Source organism: Cyprinus carpio, chromosome A5 (assembly GCF_018340385.1).
Source record: "Cyprinus carpio isolate SPL01 chromosome A5, ASM1834038v1, whole genome shotgun sequence".
Classification (NCBI taxonomy): domain Eukaryota; kingdom Metazoa; phylum Chordata; class Actinopteri; order Cypriniformes; family Cyprinidae; genus Cyprinus; species Cyprinus carpio.
In genome coordinates this window covers 28,702,109-28,714,744 of record NC_056576.1, presented here as the reverse complement: position 1 = coordinate 28,714,744, position 12,636 = coordinate 28,702,109, and the positions used below count along the sequence as shown (strand labels likewise).

At 35.4% G+C, this 12,636-nt stretch overlaps 1 protein-coding gene across 4 annotated transcripts in view; it reads right to left on the bottom strand.

Moving 5' to 3' along the window:
• The window catches only part of LOC109089884 (collagen alpha-1(XXVII) chain B-like), a 93,611-nt gene that overhangs the window by 19,802 nt on the left and 61,173 nt on the right, over positions 1–12,636 (bottom strand). For all 4 annotated transcript variants that reach the window (XR_006160110.1, XR_006160111.1, XM_042756754.1 and 1 more), the window contains exons 20-28: positions 12,229–12,282; positions 12,067–12,120; positions 11,187–11,231; positions 8,334–8,387; positions 6,839–6,883; positions 6,686–6,739; positions 6,433–6,486; positions 5,240–5,293; positions 2,631–2,684 (exon numbers count right to left, since the gene is read on the bottom strand). Coding sequence is in view for 2 of the 4 variants with exons in the window: in XM_042756754.1 (XP_042612688.1) it covers positions 2,631–2,684; positions 5,240–5,293; positions 6,433–6,486; positions 6,686–6,739; positions 6,839–6,883; positions 8,334–8,387; positions 11,187–11,231; positions 12,067–12,120; positions 12,229–12,282 (468 nt within the window). In the remaining 2 variants the exon portion in view is untranslated. The remainder of the gene's footprint in view (positions 1–2,630; positions 2,685–5,239; positions 5,294–6,432; positions 6,487–6,685; positions 6,740–6,838; positions 6,884–8,333; positions 8,388–11,186; positions 11,232–12,066; positions 12,121–12,228; positions 12,283–12,636) is intronic.

Below are 12,636 nucleotides of genomic sequence, written 5' to 3'. Positions count from 1 at the left end.
GGCTAATGACAACATTTGGACTGATTGGAATCAGGCCTGGACAGAAAGTTCAAATCATATAAGGGGGTCAAAAATAAAACCTCCTTAAGGGATCTTTCTGAATCCTAATTCTGAATAACGTCATTTCAGTGACAACGGTTTTTAGATTTTCAACAAAACTTCAGTTGAACCTGAGTGGCATTTTTCTTTGAATTCTGTATACCCCAACATCTGTTACTGGTTTGTTACTGTAAAACTTATTTTTTTTTAATGGTAAAGAGAGTATTTTTGTCCTGCTAACATCACCAAATTGAAAGGCAAAAATTATGACTGGTTTCCTGAACCTTCTCTAGTCTACCACTGGTTAGAAAGCTGAAATCACTGTGCATTCTTTTATCATTTTGTAGAAGAGTTTAAAAATCTTTCTGTATTTTTTGTAGAAAAAGTTCATTACCACATTCTGTTATACATTCTATTGCAAATGACCCTTCGTGAAGGCCCCCCCCCCATGCTGCGTTCAAGTCCTCCTGGGAAGTTCGTACTTACGAGTTGACAAGTCCTTTTAATAAATTACAAGAAAATACAACAGGGTTTGTTAACTCTGCTTATAGAAAATGAAGAGCAAAGAATTTGCATCAGGTGTGTTTTGCGTTTTAATTTTTTTTTAAATAATTTATGAAGCCACTTTAATCTGTATCGCATAAAAACTTATTCATTGTTATATTGCAATCAATTTCAACTAAAAAATTACCGTCAACAACAGATGTTGCATCCATCGATCCATTGATTCTGTCATGTTTTTAATTGACACGCCCCCAACTTGCAAACTTGGAGCTTAAAGAAAGTTCAGAGCTCCCCACTCATAATTACGACTTTGCAGTGGCGTTGATGTGCGCTTAACTCGTAAACACGATGTATCCGACATGACTTGAAAGCACCATTAGTTACTGTTGCTACGCCCGATAAGCCATGGTGCTCTCACACCACACATCATATTCTCACGCAGTGAAAAATACATTGCAGAGCAAAGAGTGAAACAGAGTCTCAGCCCCTCAAATTTTGTCATTTTAACAGAAATTCAAACAATAAATACCATTCTGTGGCTCTTTAATTTGTAATCGCTGTAGTGCCTCAGTTTAAGCAGCATGTGAACTGATCATCTCTTCCACTTTACTAGTTATAGCACAAAATAAACATGAATGAACATCAGAAGGTATCTTATTTCAACCACAGAAATAGGTCAATACACACCATTTTTAAAGTTCAAGTCCAACAACGTTAATTTACTCTCCTGGTTTGTTTGTTGGACAAAATGGCAGATTCAGCTTTATGATTGGTCAAGATCACCTGTCAATCAAACACCTGGCGAAGGGTCAATTACAACTTCCCAACTCACAATACAAACTTTCTAGGAGGACTTGAATGCATTATAAGATTTAAGATTTTGAGTTGATCTGACAGCACATTCAGTGGACTTTTAACTTTATCATCAGTATCACCTATTTTTAATTTGTCTGAGAGTTGGAGAAGACTTTATATTCCTCCATAAATAACATGAATATTGGCCTCTAAAAAGCAGTGAGATAAAAGGATATGTCTATGGGAACTAACGCCACTGAGCATTTAGAAAATGATGAGTCTCAAATCCCAGACCTCCATGTTCTCCATCAATGGTAATTCAGTTCCAACTGCTGTTCATCTTTTGTTTGTTGAAGGATTAATGTTTCATCTGTAATGGTGAATTTAGTTTATGAAATGTGTTTTTGTGATGTGAGGAAGGACAGTTATGAGTGCTGAAATTTCTAATGGGAATCTAGAAAGCTATCTAGTCTATTAACACATACAATTTGAACTTGTGTAAAATTCATTAAGAGTGAAGCTTCTATGCAAAGGTGTACTTGAAAACACAGTGGACCCTATTAAATTTCCTAATGCATGTTCCTGGTCTTGCTGTGAACAATATATCAATGCAGGTTATTACAAAGAAATAAAAAATAAAGAACTAAAAGAACTGATTAGATGAGAGTAGATCCCTGTAGGTCCTTCATTGTGAAAAGCTTCAAAGCTGGACTATATATTTATCGTTTTTTAACAAACATAATTAAAGTAGAATTCTTCACAATCAGTGATATGTTTGTCCTGATGTATTAAGTTGTGGGGATAAAATTAAAATACAGGAAATTTGAATGTAAAATTGGTGTGTAATTTTATAATTTTAATTAGTTTTTAATGCTAATGTAATCAGAGCTGATGTGAAGACACCATCTGTCAAGCTCTTCTGCCATGATACTGTCATTGACTGTGAATATAAAGGAAATATAGCCGAGTATAGATTCCAGTAACCACTGCATCAGCAGGATGCAAGACTATCCAAAGATGACAGAGCTATATGCCAATGCAAAACTCATTACAGGCCTATGTGAACTTGAATCACTTCCACTGAGAAAAAAATCTTGAGTATACAGTCATAATCATCTAGAGAGGTTATAAAAATGTTAATGGCAGAGTTGTGAAATTAAGAGTTCTGCTCCTGAGCTTGGCTTGAACATTAAAGTGCTTTACTTATAAAAATTGTCTTACTTTTAATTCTTGAACATTTTGTCTTTATAAAGGAAACGTAATGACTGATAGTCAAAATGATCAGTTCTTACCATTCTGCCTTTGGGTCCTCTGTTACCGCTGAAGCCCCTAGCCCCGGGAGGCCCCTGGAAACACAGAACAGAGTCCTGAATCAGGCAGCAGGAGATCATTCCCTCAGAAATTTAGTTAGAGCCGGCAAGAGTCTCTGGCAGGCAAACAAACATCACTTGACCTGATTACAAATACAGGGTGAAAGCTCTGTCCTTCAAAGACTGCTGTTGATGTTTGTACACTGCTGCACTTTTTGCCCTCTTCACAGGGTCATCTGAGTGCCTCTGAAAGCTATTTCCTGCCAAACGCTTGCATTATGTCAACATTTGTGTGAATAGAGCAAAGAAGCGCATGGCGTTTCATTCAGTAGGATGCTAATTACGCTAGTGTCATCATCAGTGTACATGGACAGCTCTAATGAGAGAATGTAAACAGGCAAAATGTTCATTTGATTACTGAATAAAATTAGACTGACTTGGCTTTTTATGATACTTCCGTACTCTGGACCAGACCAGACACTTGCCAGATGCTGTGAAAATTACGACAGTTATGTTGACTTGGCTTTTTATGATACTTCCGTACTCTGGACCAGACCAGACACTTGCCAGAATATTACGACATATATATATATAATATATATATATATATATATATATATATATATATATAATACACAAAACACAGCAAAATAAAAGTTTTGTTTACATAATATCTGTGTGTATACTGTGTATATTTATTATGTATATATAAATACACACACTGCATGTATATTATTTAAGAAGGATGTTTATATATTAAATTCATTTATATATAATATAATATATAAGAAATATAAATATATACATGTAGTATACATGTATATTTTCATATAATTTTAGTGTGTGTATTTATATATATATATATATATATATATATGTAAACAAACTTTTATTTGGGATGTATTAATCATGATATATATAAACAAAAACTTTTATTTTGGATGTGATTAATCGCGATTAATAGTTACACACACACACACACACACACACACACACACACACACACACACACACAGGTGCATCTCAATAAATTAGAATCTTGGAAAAGTTCATTTATTTCATTAATTTAACTCAAATTGTGAAACTTGTGTATTAAATAAATTGAGTGCACACAGACTGAAGTAGTTTAGGTCTTTGGTTCTTTTAATTGTGATGATTTTGGCTCACATTTAACAAAAACCCACCAATTCACTATCTCAACAAATTAAAATACTTCATAAGACCAATAAAAAAACATTTTTAGTGAATTGTTGGCCTTCTGGAAAGTATGTTAATTTACTGTAAATGTTCTAAATACTTGGTAGGGGCTCATTTTGCTTTTAGTACTGCCTCAATTCGGCGTGGCATTGAGGTGATCAGTTTGTGGCACTGCTGAAGTGGTATGGAAGCCCAGGTTTCTTTGACAGTGGCCTTCAGCTCATCTGCATTTTTTGGTCTCTTGTTTCTCATTTTCCTCTTGAAAATACCCCATAGATTCTCTGTGGGGTTCAGGTCTGGTGAGTTTGCTGGCCATTCAAGCACACCAACACCATGGTCATTTAACCAACTTGTGCCCACACTGCCAAAATGAAAAATGAAATCAGCAATTAAATGAAATCATCATCTTCAAAAAGCTGGTCAGCAGAAGGAAGCATGAAGTGCTCCAAAATTTCTTGGTAAACGGGTGCAGTGACTTTGGTTTTCAAAAAACACAATGGACCAACACCGGCAGATGACATGGCAGCCCAAATCATCACAGACTGTGGAAACTTAACACTGGTCTTCAAGCAACTTGAGCTATGAGCTTCTCCACCCTTCCTCCAGACTCTAAGACCTGGGTTTCCAAATGAAATACAAGACTTGCTCTCATCTGAAAAGAGGACTTTGGACCACTGGGCAACAGTCCAGTTCTTCTTCTCCTTAGCCCAGGTAAGACGCCTCTGATGTTGTCTGTGGTTCAGGAGTGGCTTAACAAGAGGAATATGACAACTGTAGCCAAATTCCTTGATGCCTTGACCCCAGCCTCAGTCCATTTCTTGTGAAGTTCACTTAAATTCTTGAATCGATTTTGCTTGACAATCCTCATAAGGCTGCAGTTCTCTCGGTTGGTTGTGCATCTTTTTTCTTCCACACTTTTTTCTTCCGCTCAACTTTCTGTTGACATGCTTGGATACAGCACTCTGTGAACAGCCAGCTTCTTTGGCAATGAATGTTTGTGGCTTACCCTCCTTGTGAAGGGTGTCAATGATTGTTTTTTGGACAACTGTCAGATCAGCAGTCTTCCCCATGATTGTGTAGCCTAGTGAACCAAACTAACCGACCATTTTGAAGGCTCAGGAAACCTTTGCAGGTGTTTTGAGTTGATTAGCTGATTGGCATGTCACCATATTCTAATTTGTTGAGATTTCTACTCTATTTGTTAAATGTGAGCCAAAATCACAGTTAAAAGAACCAAAGACTTAAACTACTTCAGTCTGTGTGCACTGAATTTATTTAATACATGAGTTTCACAATTTGAGTTGAATTACTGAAATAAATGACCTTTTTCTCATGACATTCTAATTTATTGAGATGCACCTGTACAGTATATAGAATATATTACATTGACTTACTGGTGTACCTGCTGGTCCAGATGGGCCCCTCTCACCCGGGGCCCCTGGGTGTCCCTAAAACAACAATCACAGACACATCATTACAGAATAATCTCTATTACAAGCAATAATCTCTAATACCATAAAAAAACCTTCATAGTTTAATTGTATTCATTCAGTTGTATTTGTTTAATTTCAGCTTACAATTGTAAACTTAAAAGTAGTGAATATTCTTTTTTACTAGTTTAATTTAGGCTTAAAATTGTTAGCTTATTTTTTTTTTTATTTATTTGACCAAATTCATTGCACAAATCATATTATTAATGGGTATTTTTGTCAAGTTAAAATTTCTTAAAATCCTTTCAACAAGATAAAAAAAACATTGCATAAAAAACTGATTTATTTTTAACTTGTTTTCTTGCTTTCAGAGAAGAATGTATTTTATTTTGTCTTGGTGCACTGCCAGATTTTTCACATATTGCACTTATAAAGTTAAAGTTATAAACATGTGAAAAAAATCTTCCAGTGCAGTAAAACAAAATTCATCACACTATGACAACCTTACTATTTTATTTTGTGTTGCTTCTCAAGTAAATTCATTTACATGTGAAGACATTTTTCCCGAAAACAAATAAAACACTAATTACTCATTATTTTATTTTATTTAATTATTATTTTATTATTTTTTTTTTTTTGCAGCCTAGAAGAAAGAGCTCTTATAAGCATGATGTAGCAAACTACACTGAGAACAGCTCCTATGTTGTTTGCTGGCAAGCGCTCAGTTAATGAATCAATTAATTAATGGAAATGAATACAAACATTTTTTTTGGATTGCTTTGGGCAGCAAATACATACCGACAGTTTTATGTGTTATAGGAAATATCGAAACATTGAAATGATGACAAACCTTCTTGGAAAGACTGGAAGGTAGCACTTGGATTTTTTTGGAGTGGTTTGAATTTGGTTTCAACTTTGACATTGTTCCCAAACCACTTTACACAAAATGGCTACAATTTCCTTATGTCATTGAAAGGGAAATGACTCTTTCAGTGGTCTAGCTGATTATCTCATGAATGGAAAATGGCTGATGAGGCATTTTCCCACATACTACTTTTCCAACCATTGTAGCTGTGTGAGTTATAGTGACTGCTCATGGTTAAGTGGGTATTCGAGTTCCCCTGAGAGCAGAGACAAGATCCAGACTTACTCCTTACCATCGCTCCCATTTCTCCAGGTGGCCCAGGCAGACCCATCTCACCACGATCTCCCTGAGAGCAGAGAAATAAACACATCTAAACCAAACAGCACAGCAGAAGATAATACTAACATCAAGGAAAGACAACACTGTTCATCATACAAAACCAACATAAACATCTGATGTTTGATTTAAAACACAAGCCAAATTCAAAACCTGATTATAACATGATTACACATGGCAGAATGTTGGGAAAGCAATGACCTACTAACCTTTTCTCCAGGAAACCCCACCTCACCAACAGGTCCGACAAAACCAATAAGACCCTATTGTGCACAATAAATAAGGAAAAAGAAAATCAAAGATTATTAGATTAAAACGCATTTCGAACATACTGTACAAGTAGTATACAAAAAATCGTTTACCATCTCACCAAACATCCCAGGATTCCCAGGAAATCCAGGCTCTCCCTACAGCAAAGAGACAAGATTTACAATTCAAAAACTCTATTAGATGTTAATTTGTTCGTTAACAATATAATAGCCACTAACGAAGAGGACTCATTCACACATTATTGGGAACAGAAAAGAAGTAAAAGGTGTTTCTTTAACTATGAGAATATATTGCCCATAATTAAGTTTTATTCAGATTTAGTGTACCTGTTTACCAAAGAGACAAAAGTAAACTGAAGCAAATATCATAAACAAAATATTTGATTTGTGTGTCAATCCCATTCAAGCTGTACTTTAGTCAAATATGCACAATGTGCAAAAATATTAATTGTATTTAGAATAAATAATATGCTAGTTACGAAATTGTCCTTAAATTCTTCAAAACATTCATTAAAAACAAATGATCTATATAAAAAATTTCATTTTCATCATAGAATGCTGTTAACTCTAAAGCCAACTGTATGATATTTTATACACACATTTCTAAAGCCTCGAATTGATCAATATTATCAAAACTTTGCTAATAAACTTTTTAATACATGCCTTCTATTGTCTGACTGATAGTTTACACTTTTAGCAAGTAAAAGGCCTTTTAGTGTAATTGTAAAACCACCTTCACGTCATGGTACATGTGTCTTTTTGCTGTGAAATATAATAATAACATAAGAATAACTTGTATTGTTATTACTATTTCAAGATGAACACTTGCTGGACTAAAGAAACTTTTGTTTACTTGATTATCCATACACCACTTTTTAGAAAAAAATCATGTTGAAATGTGAGTATCAAATATGAAAGACAATCTTTTGAAGAACATGTACTTCTATCTCTCAATCATCATTGGATTGCATTGCATTATGTTAATACCAGATATTTGATTACAAAAACCAAGCATTTATATATCTTACCAATACATATTATTGGGAGATATAGAGAGATATTTCTATGCATTTTTGTAGTCTGAAGTAGTCTGAAATAAAAGATCTCATTGATTTTTATTACAAGCTAAGAATTTCATCTTACTCTCTGGTCATACAAATATCAGCAACAACACCAAATTGTATATATTTTTGCCCTTAATGATCTTAATGATCTCCATATTCTCCTATATCATACCATATAATCCATAAATGGATGATACTCATTACAAAAACACATTAACACATATATGTTTCTGACAATTATTTAATAAATCAGGCTTTATAGGGCTAAACATGGTGTGATGATGAAATAATGTGGTGGAAATTTTTATTAAGAATAGATTACTTATTAATAAAATAAAGAAAGAAAAAAAAACTATGAGTGAATGTACTGTATATACAATACACTGTTAGTGAACAAATTAAATAAACTAGTGAGAATCTGAAGATTTTCCACTGGGCCAAACTTGGCCAAATAGTCAAAGAAACATTTAATGGAAAATTGGAGTCTAAATTATAGTGGCCGTTTGGCTGTCATGAATTCTTACCTTCATTCCATCCTCCCCTGGATTCCCAGAGAAACCCTTCCTCCCAGGTCTGCCCTGAACAGAAAGTAGAAATGACCCATAGTAGTGGACTCCCAATCCTCTAAATCTACTCCCTGACATCTCATTAGCTCCTCCATTCACCAATATATCAGCTCTCCCAGAGAGAGCAGCTTCATTAAATAATTCACAAACAGATGCATCACCTTGAGGTTCTCAAACCTAATGAACAATACTCAGAAGTGTTTATTTTGGAGACTGGATGGATTTCCTCCAGTCATCTGTTAGCAAATGTGTGAACCCTCTGCCTCATTAGCTAAATTATTCATACTGCCCTCCCTTGGAAAAACTCCCTGAAATTGTGGGCAAGATCTTTGGCAAGGTTTGTACATGAAAAAGTGGGTTAAATGCAACAAAGTGCTAATTTGAATTCAGCTCTTGCTGTCAGGTACAGGCAGCTGTTTTTATGACAGGCTTTGGCATGAGGACAGACTATTCTTTACTACAATTTATAGCATCATTGCTGGATCTGGGTCAAGTCCAGATGGCGGGTTCAGAGCTGTGAAATTGTTTTGGGAGAGAGGAAGATTGTTGCATTTGGAGGGTTTGAAACTCACACATTATGAAAGTCTTTGTTGAGTGACATAAACCGGCAGGAGTGTGTGAAGCCTATTACTATATTACGCAAAATGCTCAACTGTAACACAACAAAATTATCAAATAACAAGGAAACTACCAATATTAACTATCAAACAAGGCTAATTGTTGATAACTATTGACCAGTTATCGAGCAAAATGATTTGCAAACCAAACTGTTCCCACAATTGCAAAATGAACAATGAAGTGTAATGTCAACAGTAGCCTGGTCACAAACACTGTCAGCACTAAAATATATCATACCGCATTTCAAATGTGGAGATGTACATTGTAATAGAACATGAACCAGCATCAATGACTTTAAAGGATGTCTCTAATTATGAGCCATGAGGTTCCTTAAAGGGATCATATTATGCTATTTCAATTTTTCCTTTCTCTATGGAGTGTTACAAGCTCTTGGTGCATAAAGAATATCTGTAAAGTTGCAAAGACTAAAGTCTCAAACCCAAAGAGATATTCTTTATAAAAGTTAAGAGTCAACCACACCCTCCAAAAACGGCTCATTCTAACACACCCCCACATGTCTACGTCACGATGTGGGAAGATTTGCATAACGGCACCCAAATGTTCACGCAATGAAAGAAGGCATAACTTTTATTTTCGCTGTTACCGCCACAGCCATGTTGTGAAGACACTGTGTGTTTCAATGTGAAAGCAAAACTACTTTGTTTGGCCTTCCAAGAGAGGACACAACTAGAAATCAGTGGTTAAGTTGTATTTACAACACTGTTCCAGAACAGTTCAACCCAAATATTCAGACGTGTGCAGCACATTTTATGGAGGATGAGGACTGTTTCCTGAACCAGTAGCCTGCAATGCGTCTGTGACACAAAGGCTGTTTCAATAAAGTTGGGCAGGTCCAACTTTGGAAGGACAGTCTGGCGCTTCTGACTCACAGCCTGTAAGTAACATTACCTTTTTTTATATTTAAATAATTTGCCACTGATGATTCAAACGAGAGTTTTGAGCAGTGTAGAGTAAGCTTGTTGTTTCTCCGATCGCAAATGCAGACATGGTTTTATGTTTACGCAGCACAATATGCAATGCATAAAAAGACAGTACAAGTCATTATAATCTGTTCATTATTTATGTACTGGATGGATTGAATGAATGATTTGTTTTTGGTTTTTTTTGTTTTGTCTCATCTAGTGATGATCAAGAAACGAATCGTTCTATTTAACCGAATCTTCTTAGTGAACCGGTTGAACCAGTTTACCAAATCGAACTAAATCGTTTAAAAAGTTTTGTGTCTCCAGTATGCACTAATCCACAAATTACTTAAGTTATTCGGTTTATAAACATGCCTGACACTCCCTCTGATATGAAATAAACCAATATCCCAAGTTATTCAGTTATTCCTAACAGTACGTGAGTCTCGTCCTGCTGGGAGACGGCATCACAGTTTGTTAAGGGGCGTAACATTTCCTTCACACACTTGAGGCATTCGGCCAATCACAATGCACTGGATAACTGGCAATCAGAGCACACCTTGCTTTTTTAGAACGATGAGCTTTGTAAAAATCGATGTGTTTAAGAAAGGTGGGGCACAGAGGAGAAACAAAAATGTACATCATATGGAAAATAATGTGTTTTTTGAACCTTAAACCGCATAAACACATTGGTTTACACCAAATACACAAAATAATGTTCTTTTTAGCAACATCTTATGACCCCTTTAAAGGTGCTGTAAGTTTTTGACTCTACTAAAGCATAAAAATACCATAATATGTTTGCAGATGTTTAAGAAATAAGCTAAGTTAACATACTTGTTTATCTGAAAAACAATGCTACAGTCAGTTATTCTCCTTTGAAAATGTGTGTTCCGGGCAGGAATGTCGGTCTCTGTTTTGGTTTGTGAAACCTGGCCACTGCCAGTTTACCCAATTGTATTTCGGCACCCCGGTTTACCACCTGACGGAAAACAAAGCGCATTTAATTTCATTCATCATCATTGTGCGCTTGTTCTTGTTGTTGTCGTCAATCAGGCAACCTGCGTGTGCATCAATGGGCCGGGTGAAAAAAACCCTCTTAAATATTTTGAATTTGGACTGCAATACCTAATTCAACCACTCTGTGTCAATCGTACATACAGCACCTTTAAAACTGTCAATAGGCTATAAAGCTAATGTTGCGATAGCTAAGATGTCTAATTGAAGTTTATCCAATGATATCCAAGGGCTGTATCAAGAAAGCACTCACCTCTAGTCCTGGAGCCCCTGGTGGTCCTACTGGGCCCTGATCTCCCTGTGGTTTAAAACACGGTCATTTTAAATGTAGAATTAATAAGCATCTACACAATTATATTGTTTAGGATTTAAACTTTTTCATCTTTGTTTCATTATGCATACGAGCAAAAGCCTTCTGAAAACACCTGTAATACAATGACATCTTAGATTCGAATAACCTATGTGTTGTTGCTTATTCTTTGTATTCATTCATATAAATGTCATTTTCCACACCAAGTAACACAGAATAGCTCTAATCTGGTCTTTTTAATTTGATTTGATTTTGTTAAGGTTGTGCCTCATTGTGCTGGTTCAGTACCACCAGGCACAGCTTGCTCACAGATGCTTTTTTTTTTAGCAACAATTTAAACAAATCTTGTTATTTTATGCATTAACGTGTCACCTATTTGTCTATGAGACAATTATCTACCTCATGGTCATATAAAAAGGAATTTTACTGGCCTTGCATAAAATTCTTGATTAAGAATGTATGCCTTGTTCTGATATGTATCCAAACATGGATAACTCTGCCTTTACCCAAAGCCAAATATTTATTAATTATACTTACAACCGGACCTATTACACGTTCTTTTTCTGACTATAAATTGCTTCCTTGTATATGCCAACAAATGTAGTTGCATGAAATAACATTTTATGTTTTTTAAATTACACATACTGTTATACACAGAGGATTATTATCACATAAATATGTTAAACAATGTTTTCTACTATATATGTATATACTGTATACAGTTGTACATTCAGATTTACAGTTATTAATTCAGGATTTACTCCTAAACCAAAAAAGGGTCCCTGTCTGACCCTTGTTTGGTTTAGGAATGAACGGATCCTACCTCAAGTCCAGGAACTCCTCTAGGGCCTGGAATCCCTCTCATTCCTGCATCCCCCTGCAAGGTATTAAAAATTAGCATATCTGCCCCCGTTTTACAATATGGGACCCAATTACAATTAATTTTGGAAAGGGGACCAAATACTTGAAGACGAGAGATGCACACCTTTGGGCCCTCAGCGCCATTCTGTCCTGGTGGTCCAATATCCCCTGGAAAACCCTGAAAAAAGGTAACAACATTAGTCTAAGCACTACATTCATTATACTTTATCTAAGAAGACTCCCTCTGTAAGACCTACACAACTACAACGTATTACTCTGACAATTACTTGAGGACTGTGTGAGCTTTCTAAACAATAGCAAATTAATGTCTATCTTTGTGAACACAAAAGGAACCACTAAAGCAAGTGCTACAAGTGCACTTTTACGTTGTTGGAAGTCTGCGAGTTGTCTATATTTTGTTGGCTGGTTTAAGACATAAAAAAGTGCATTTATGTGCAACTGAAAGACACTATGTTATGTTTTTACTCTTTCACTGTAGTTTATTTTGTGTGAGTTTGTGCATGAGTTTGTG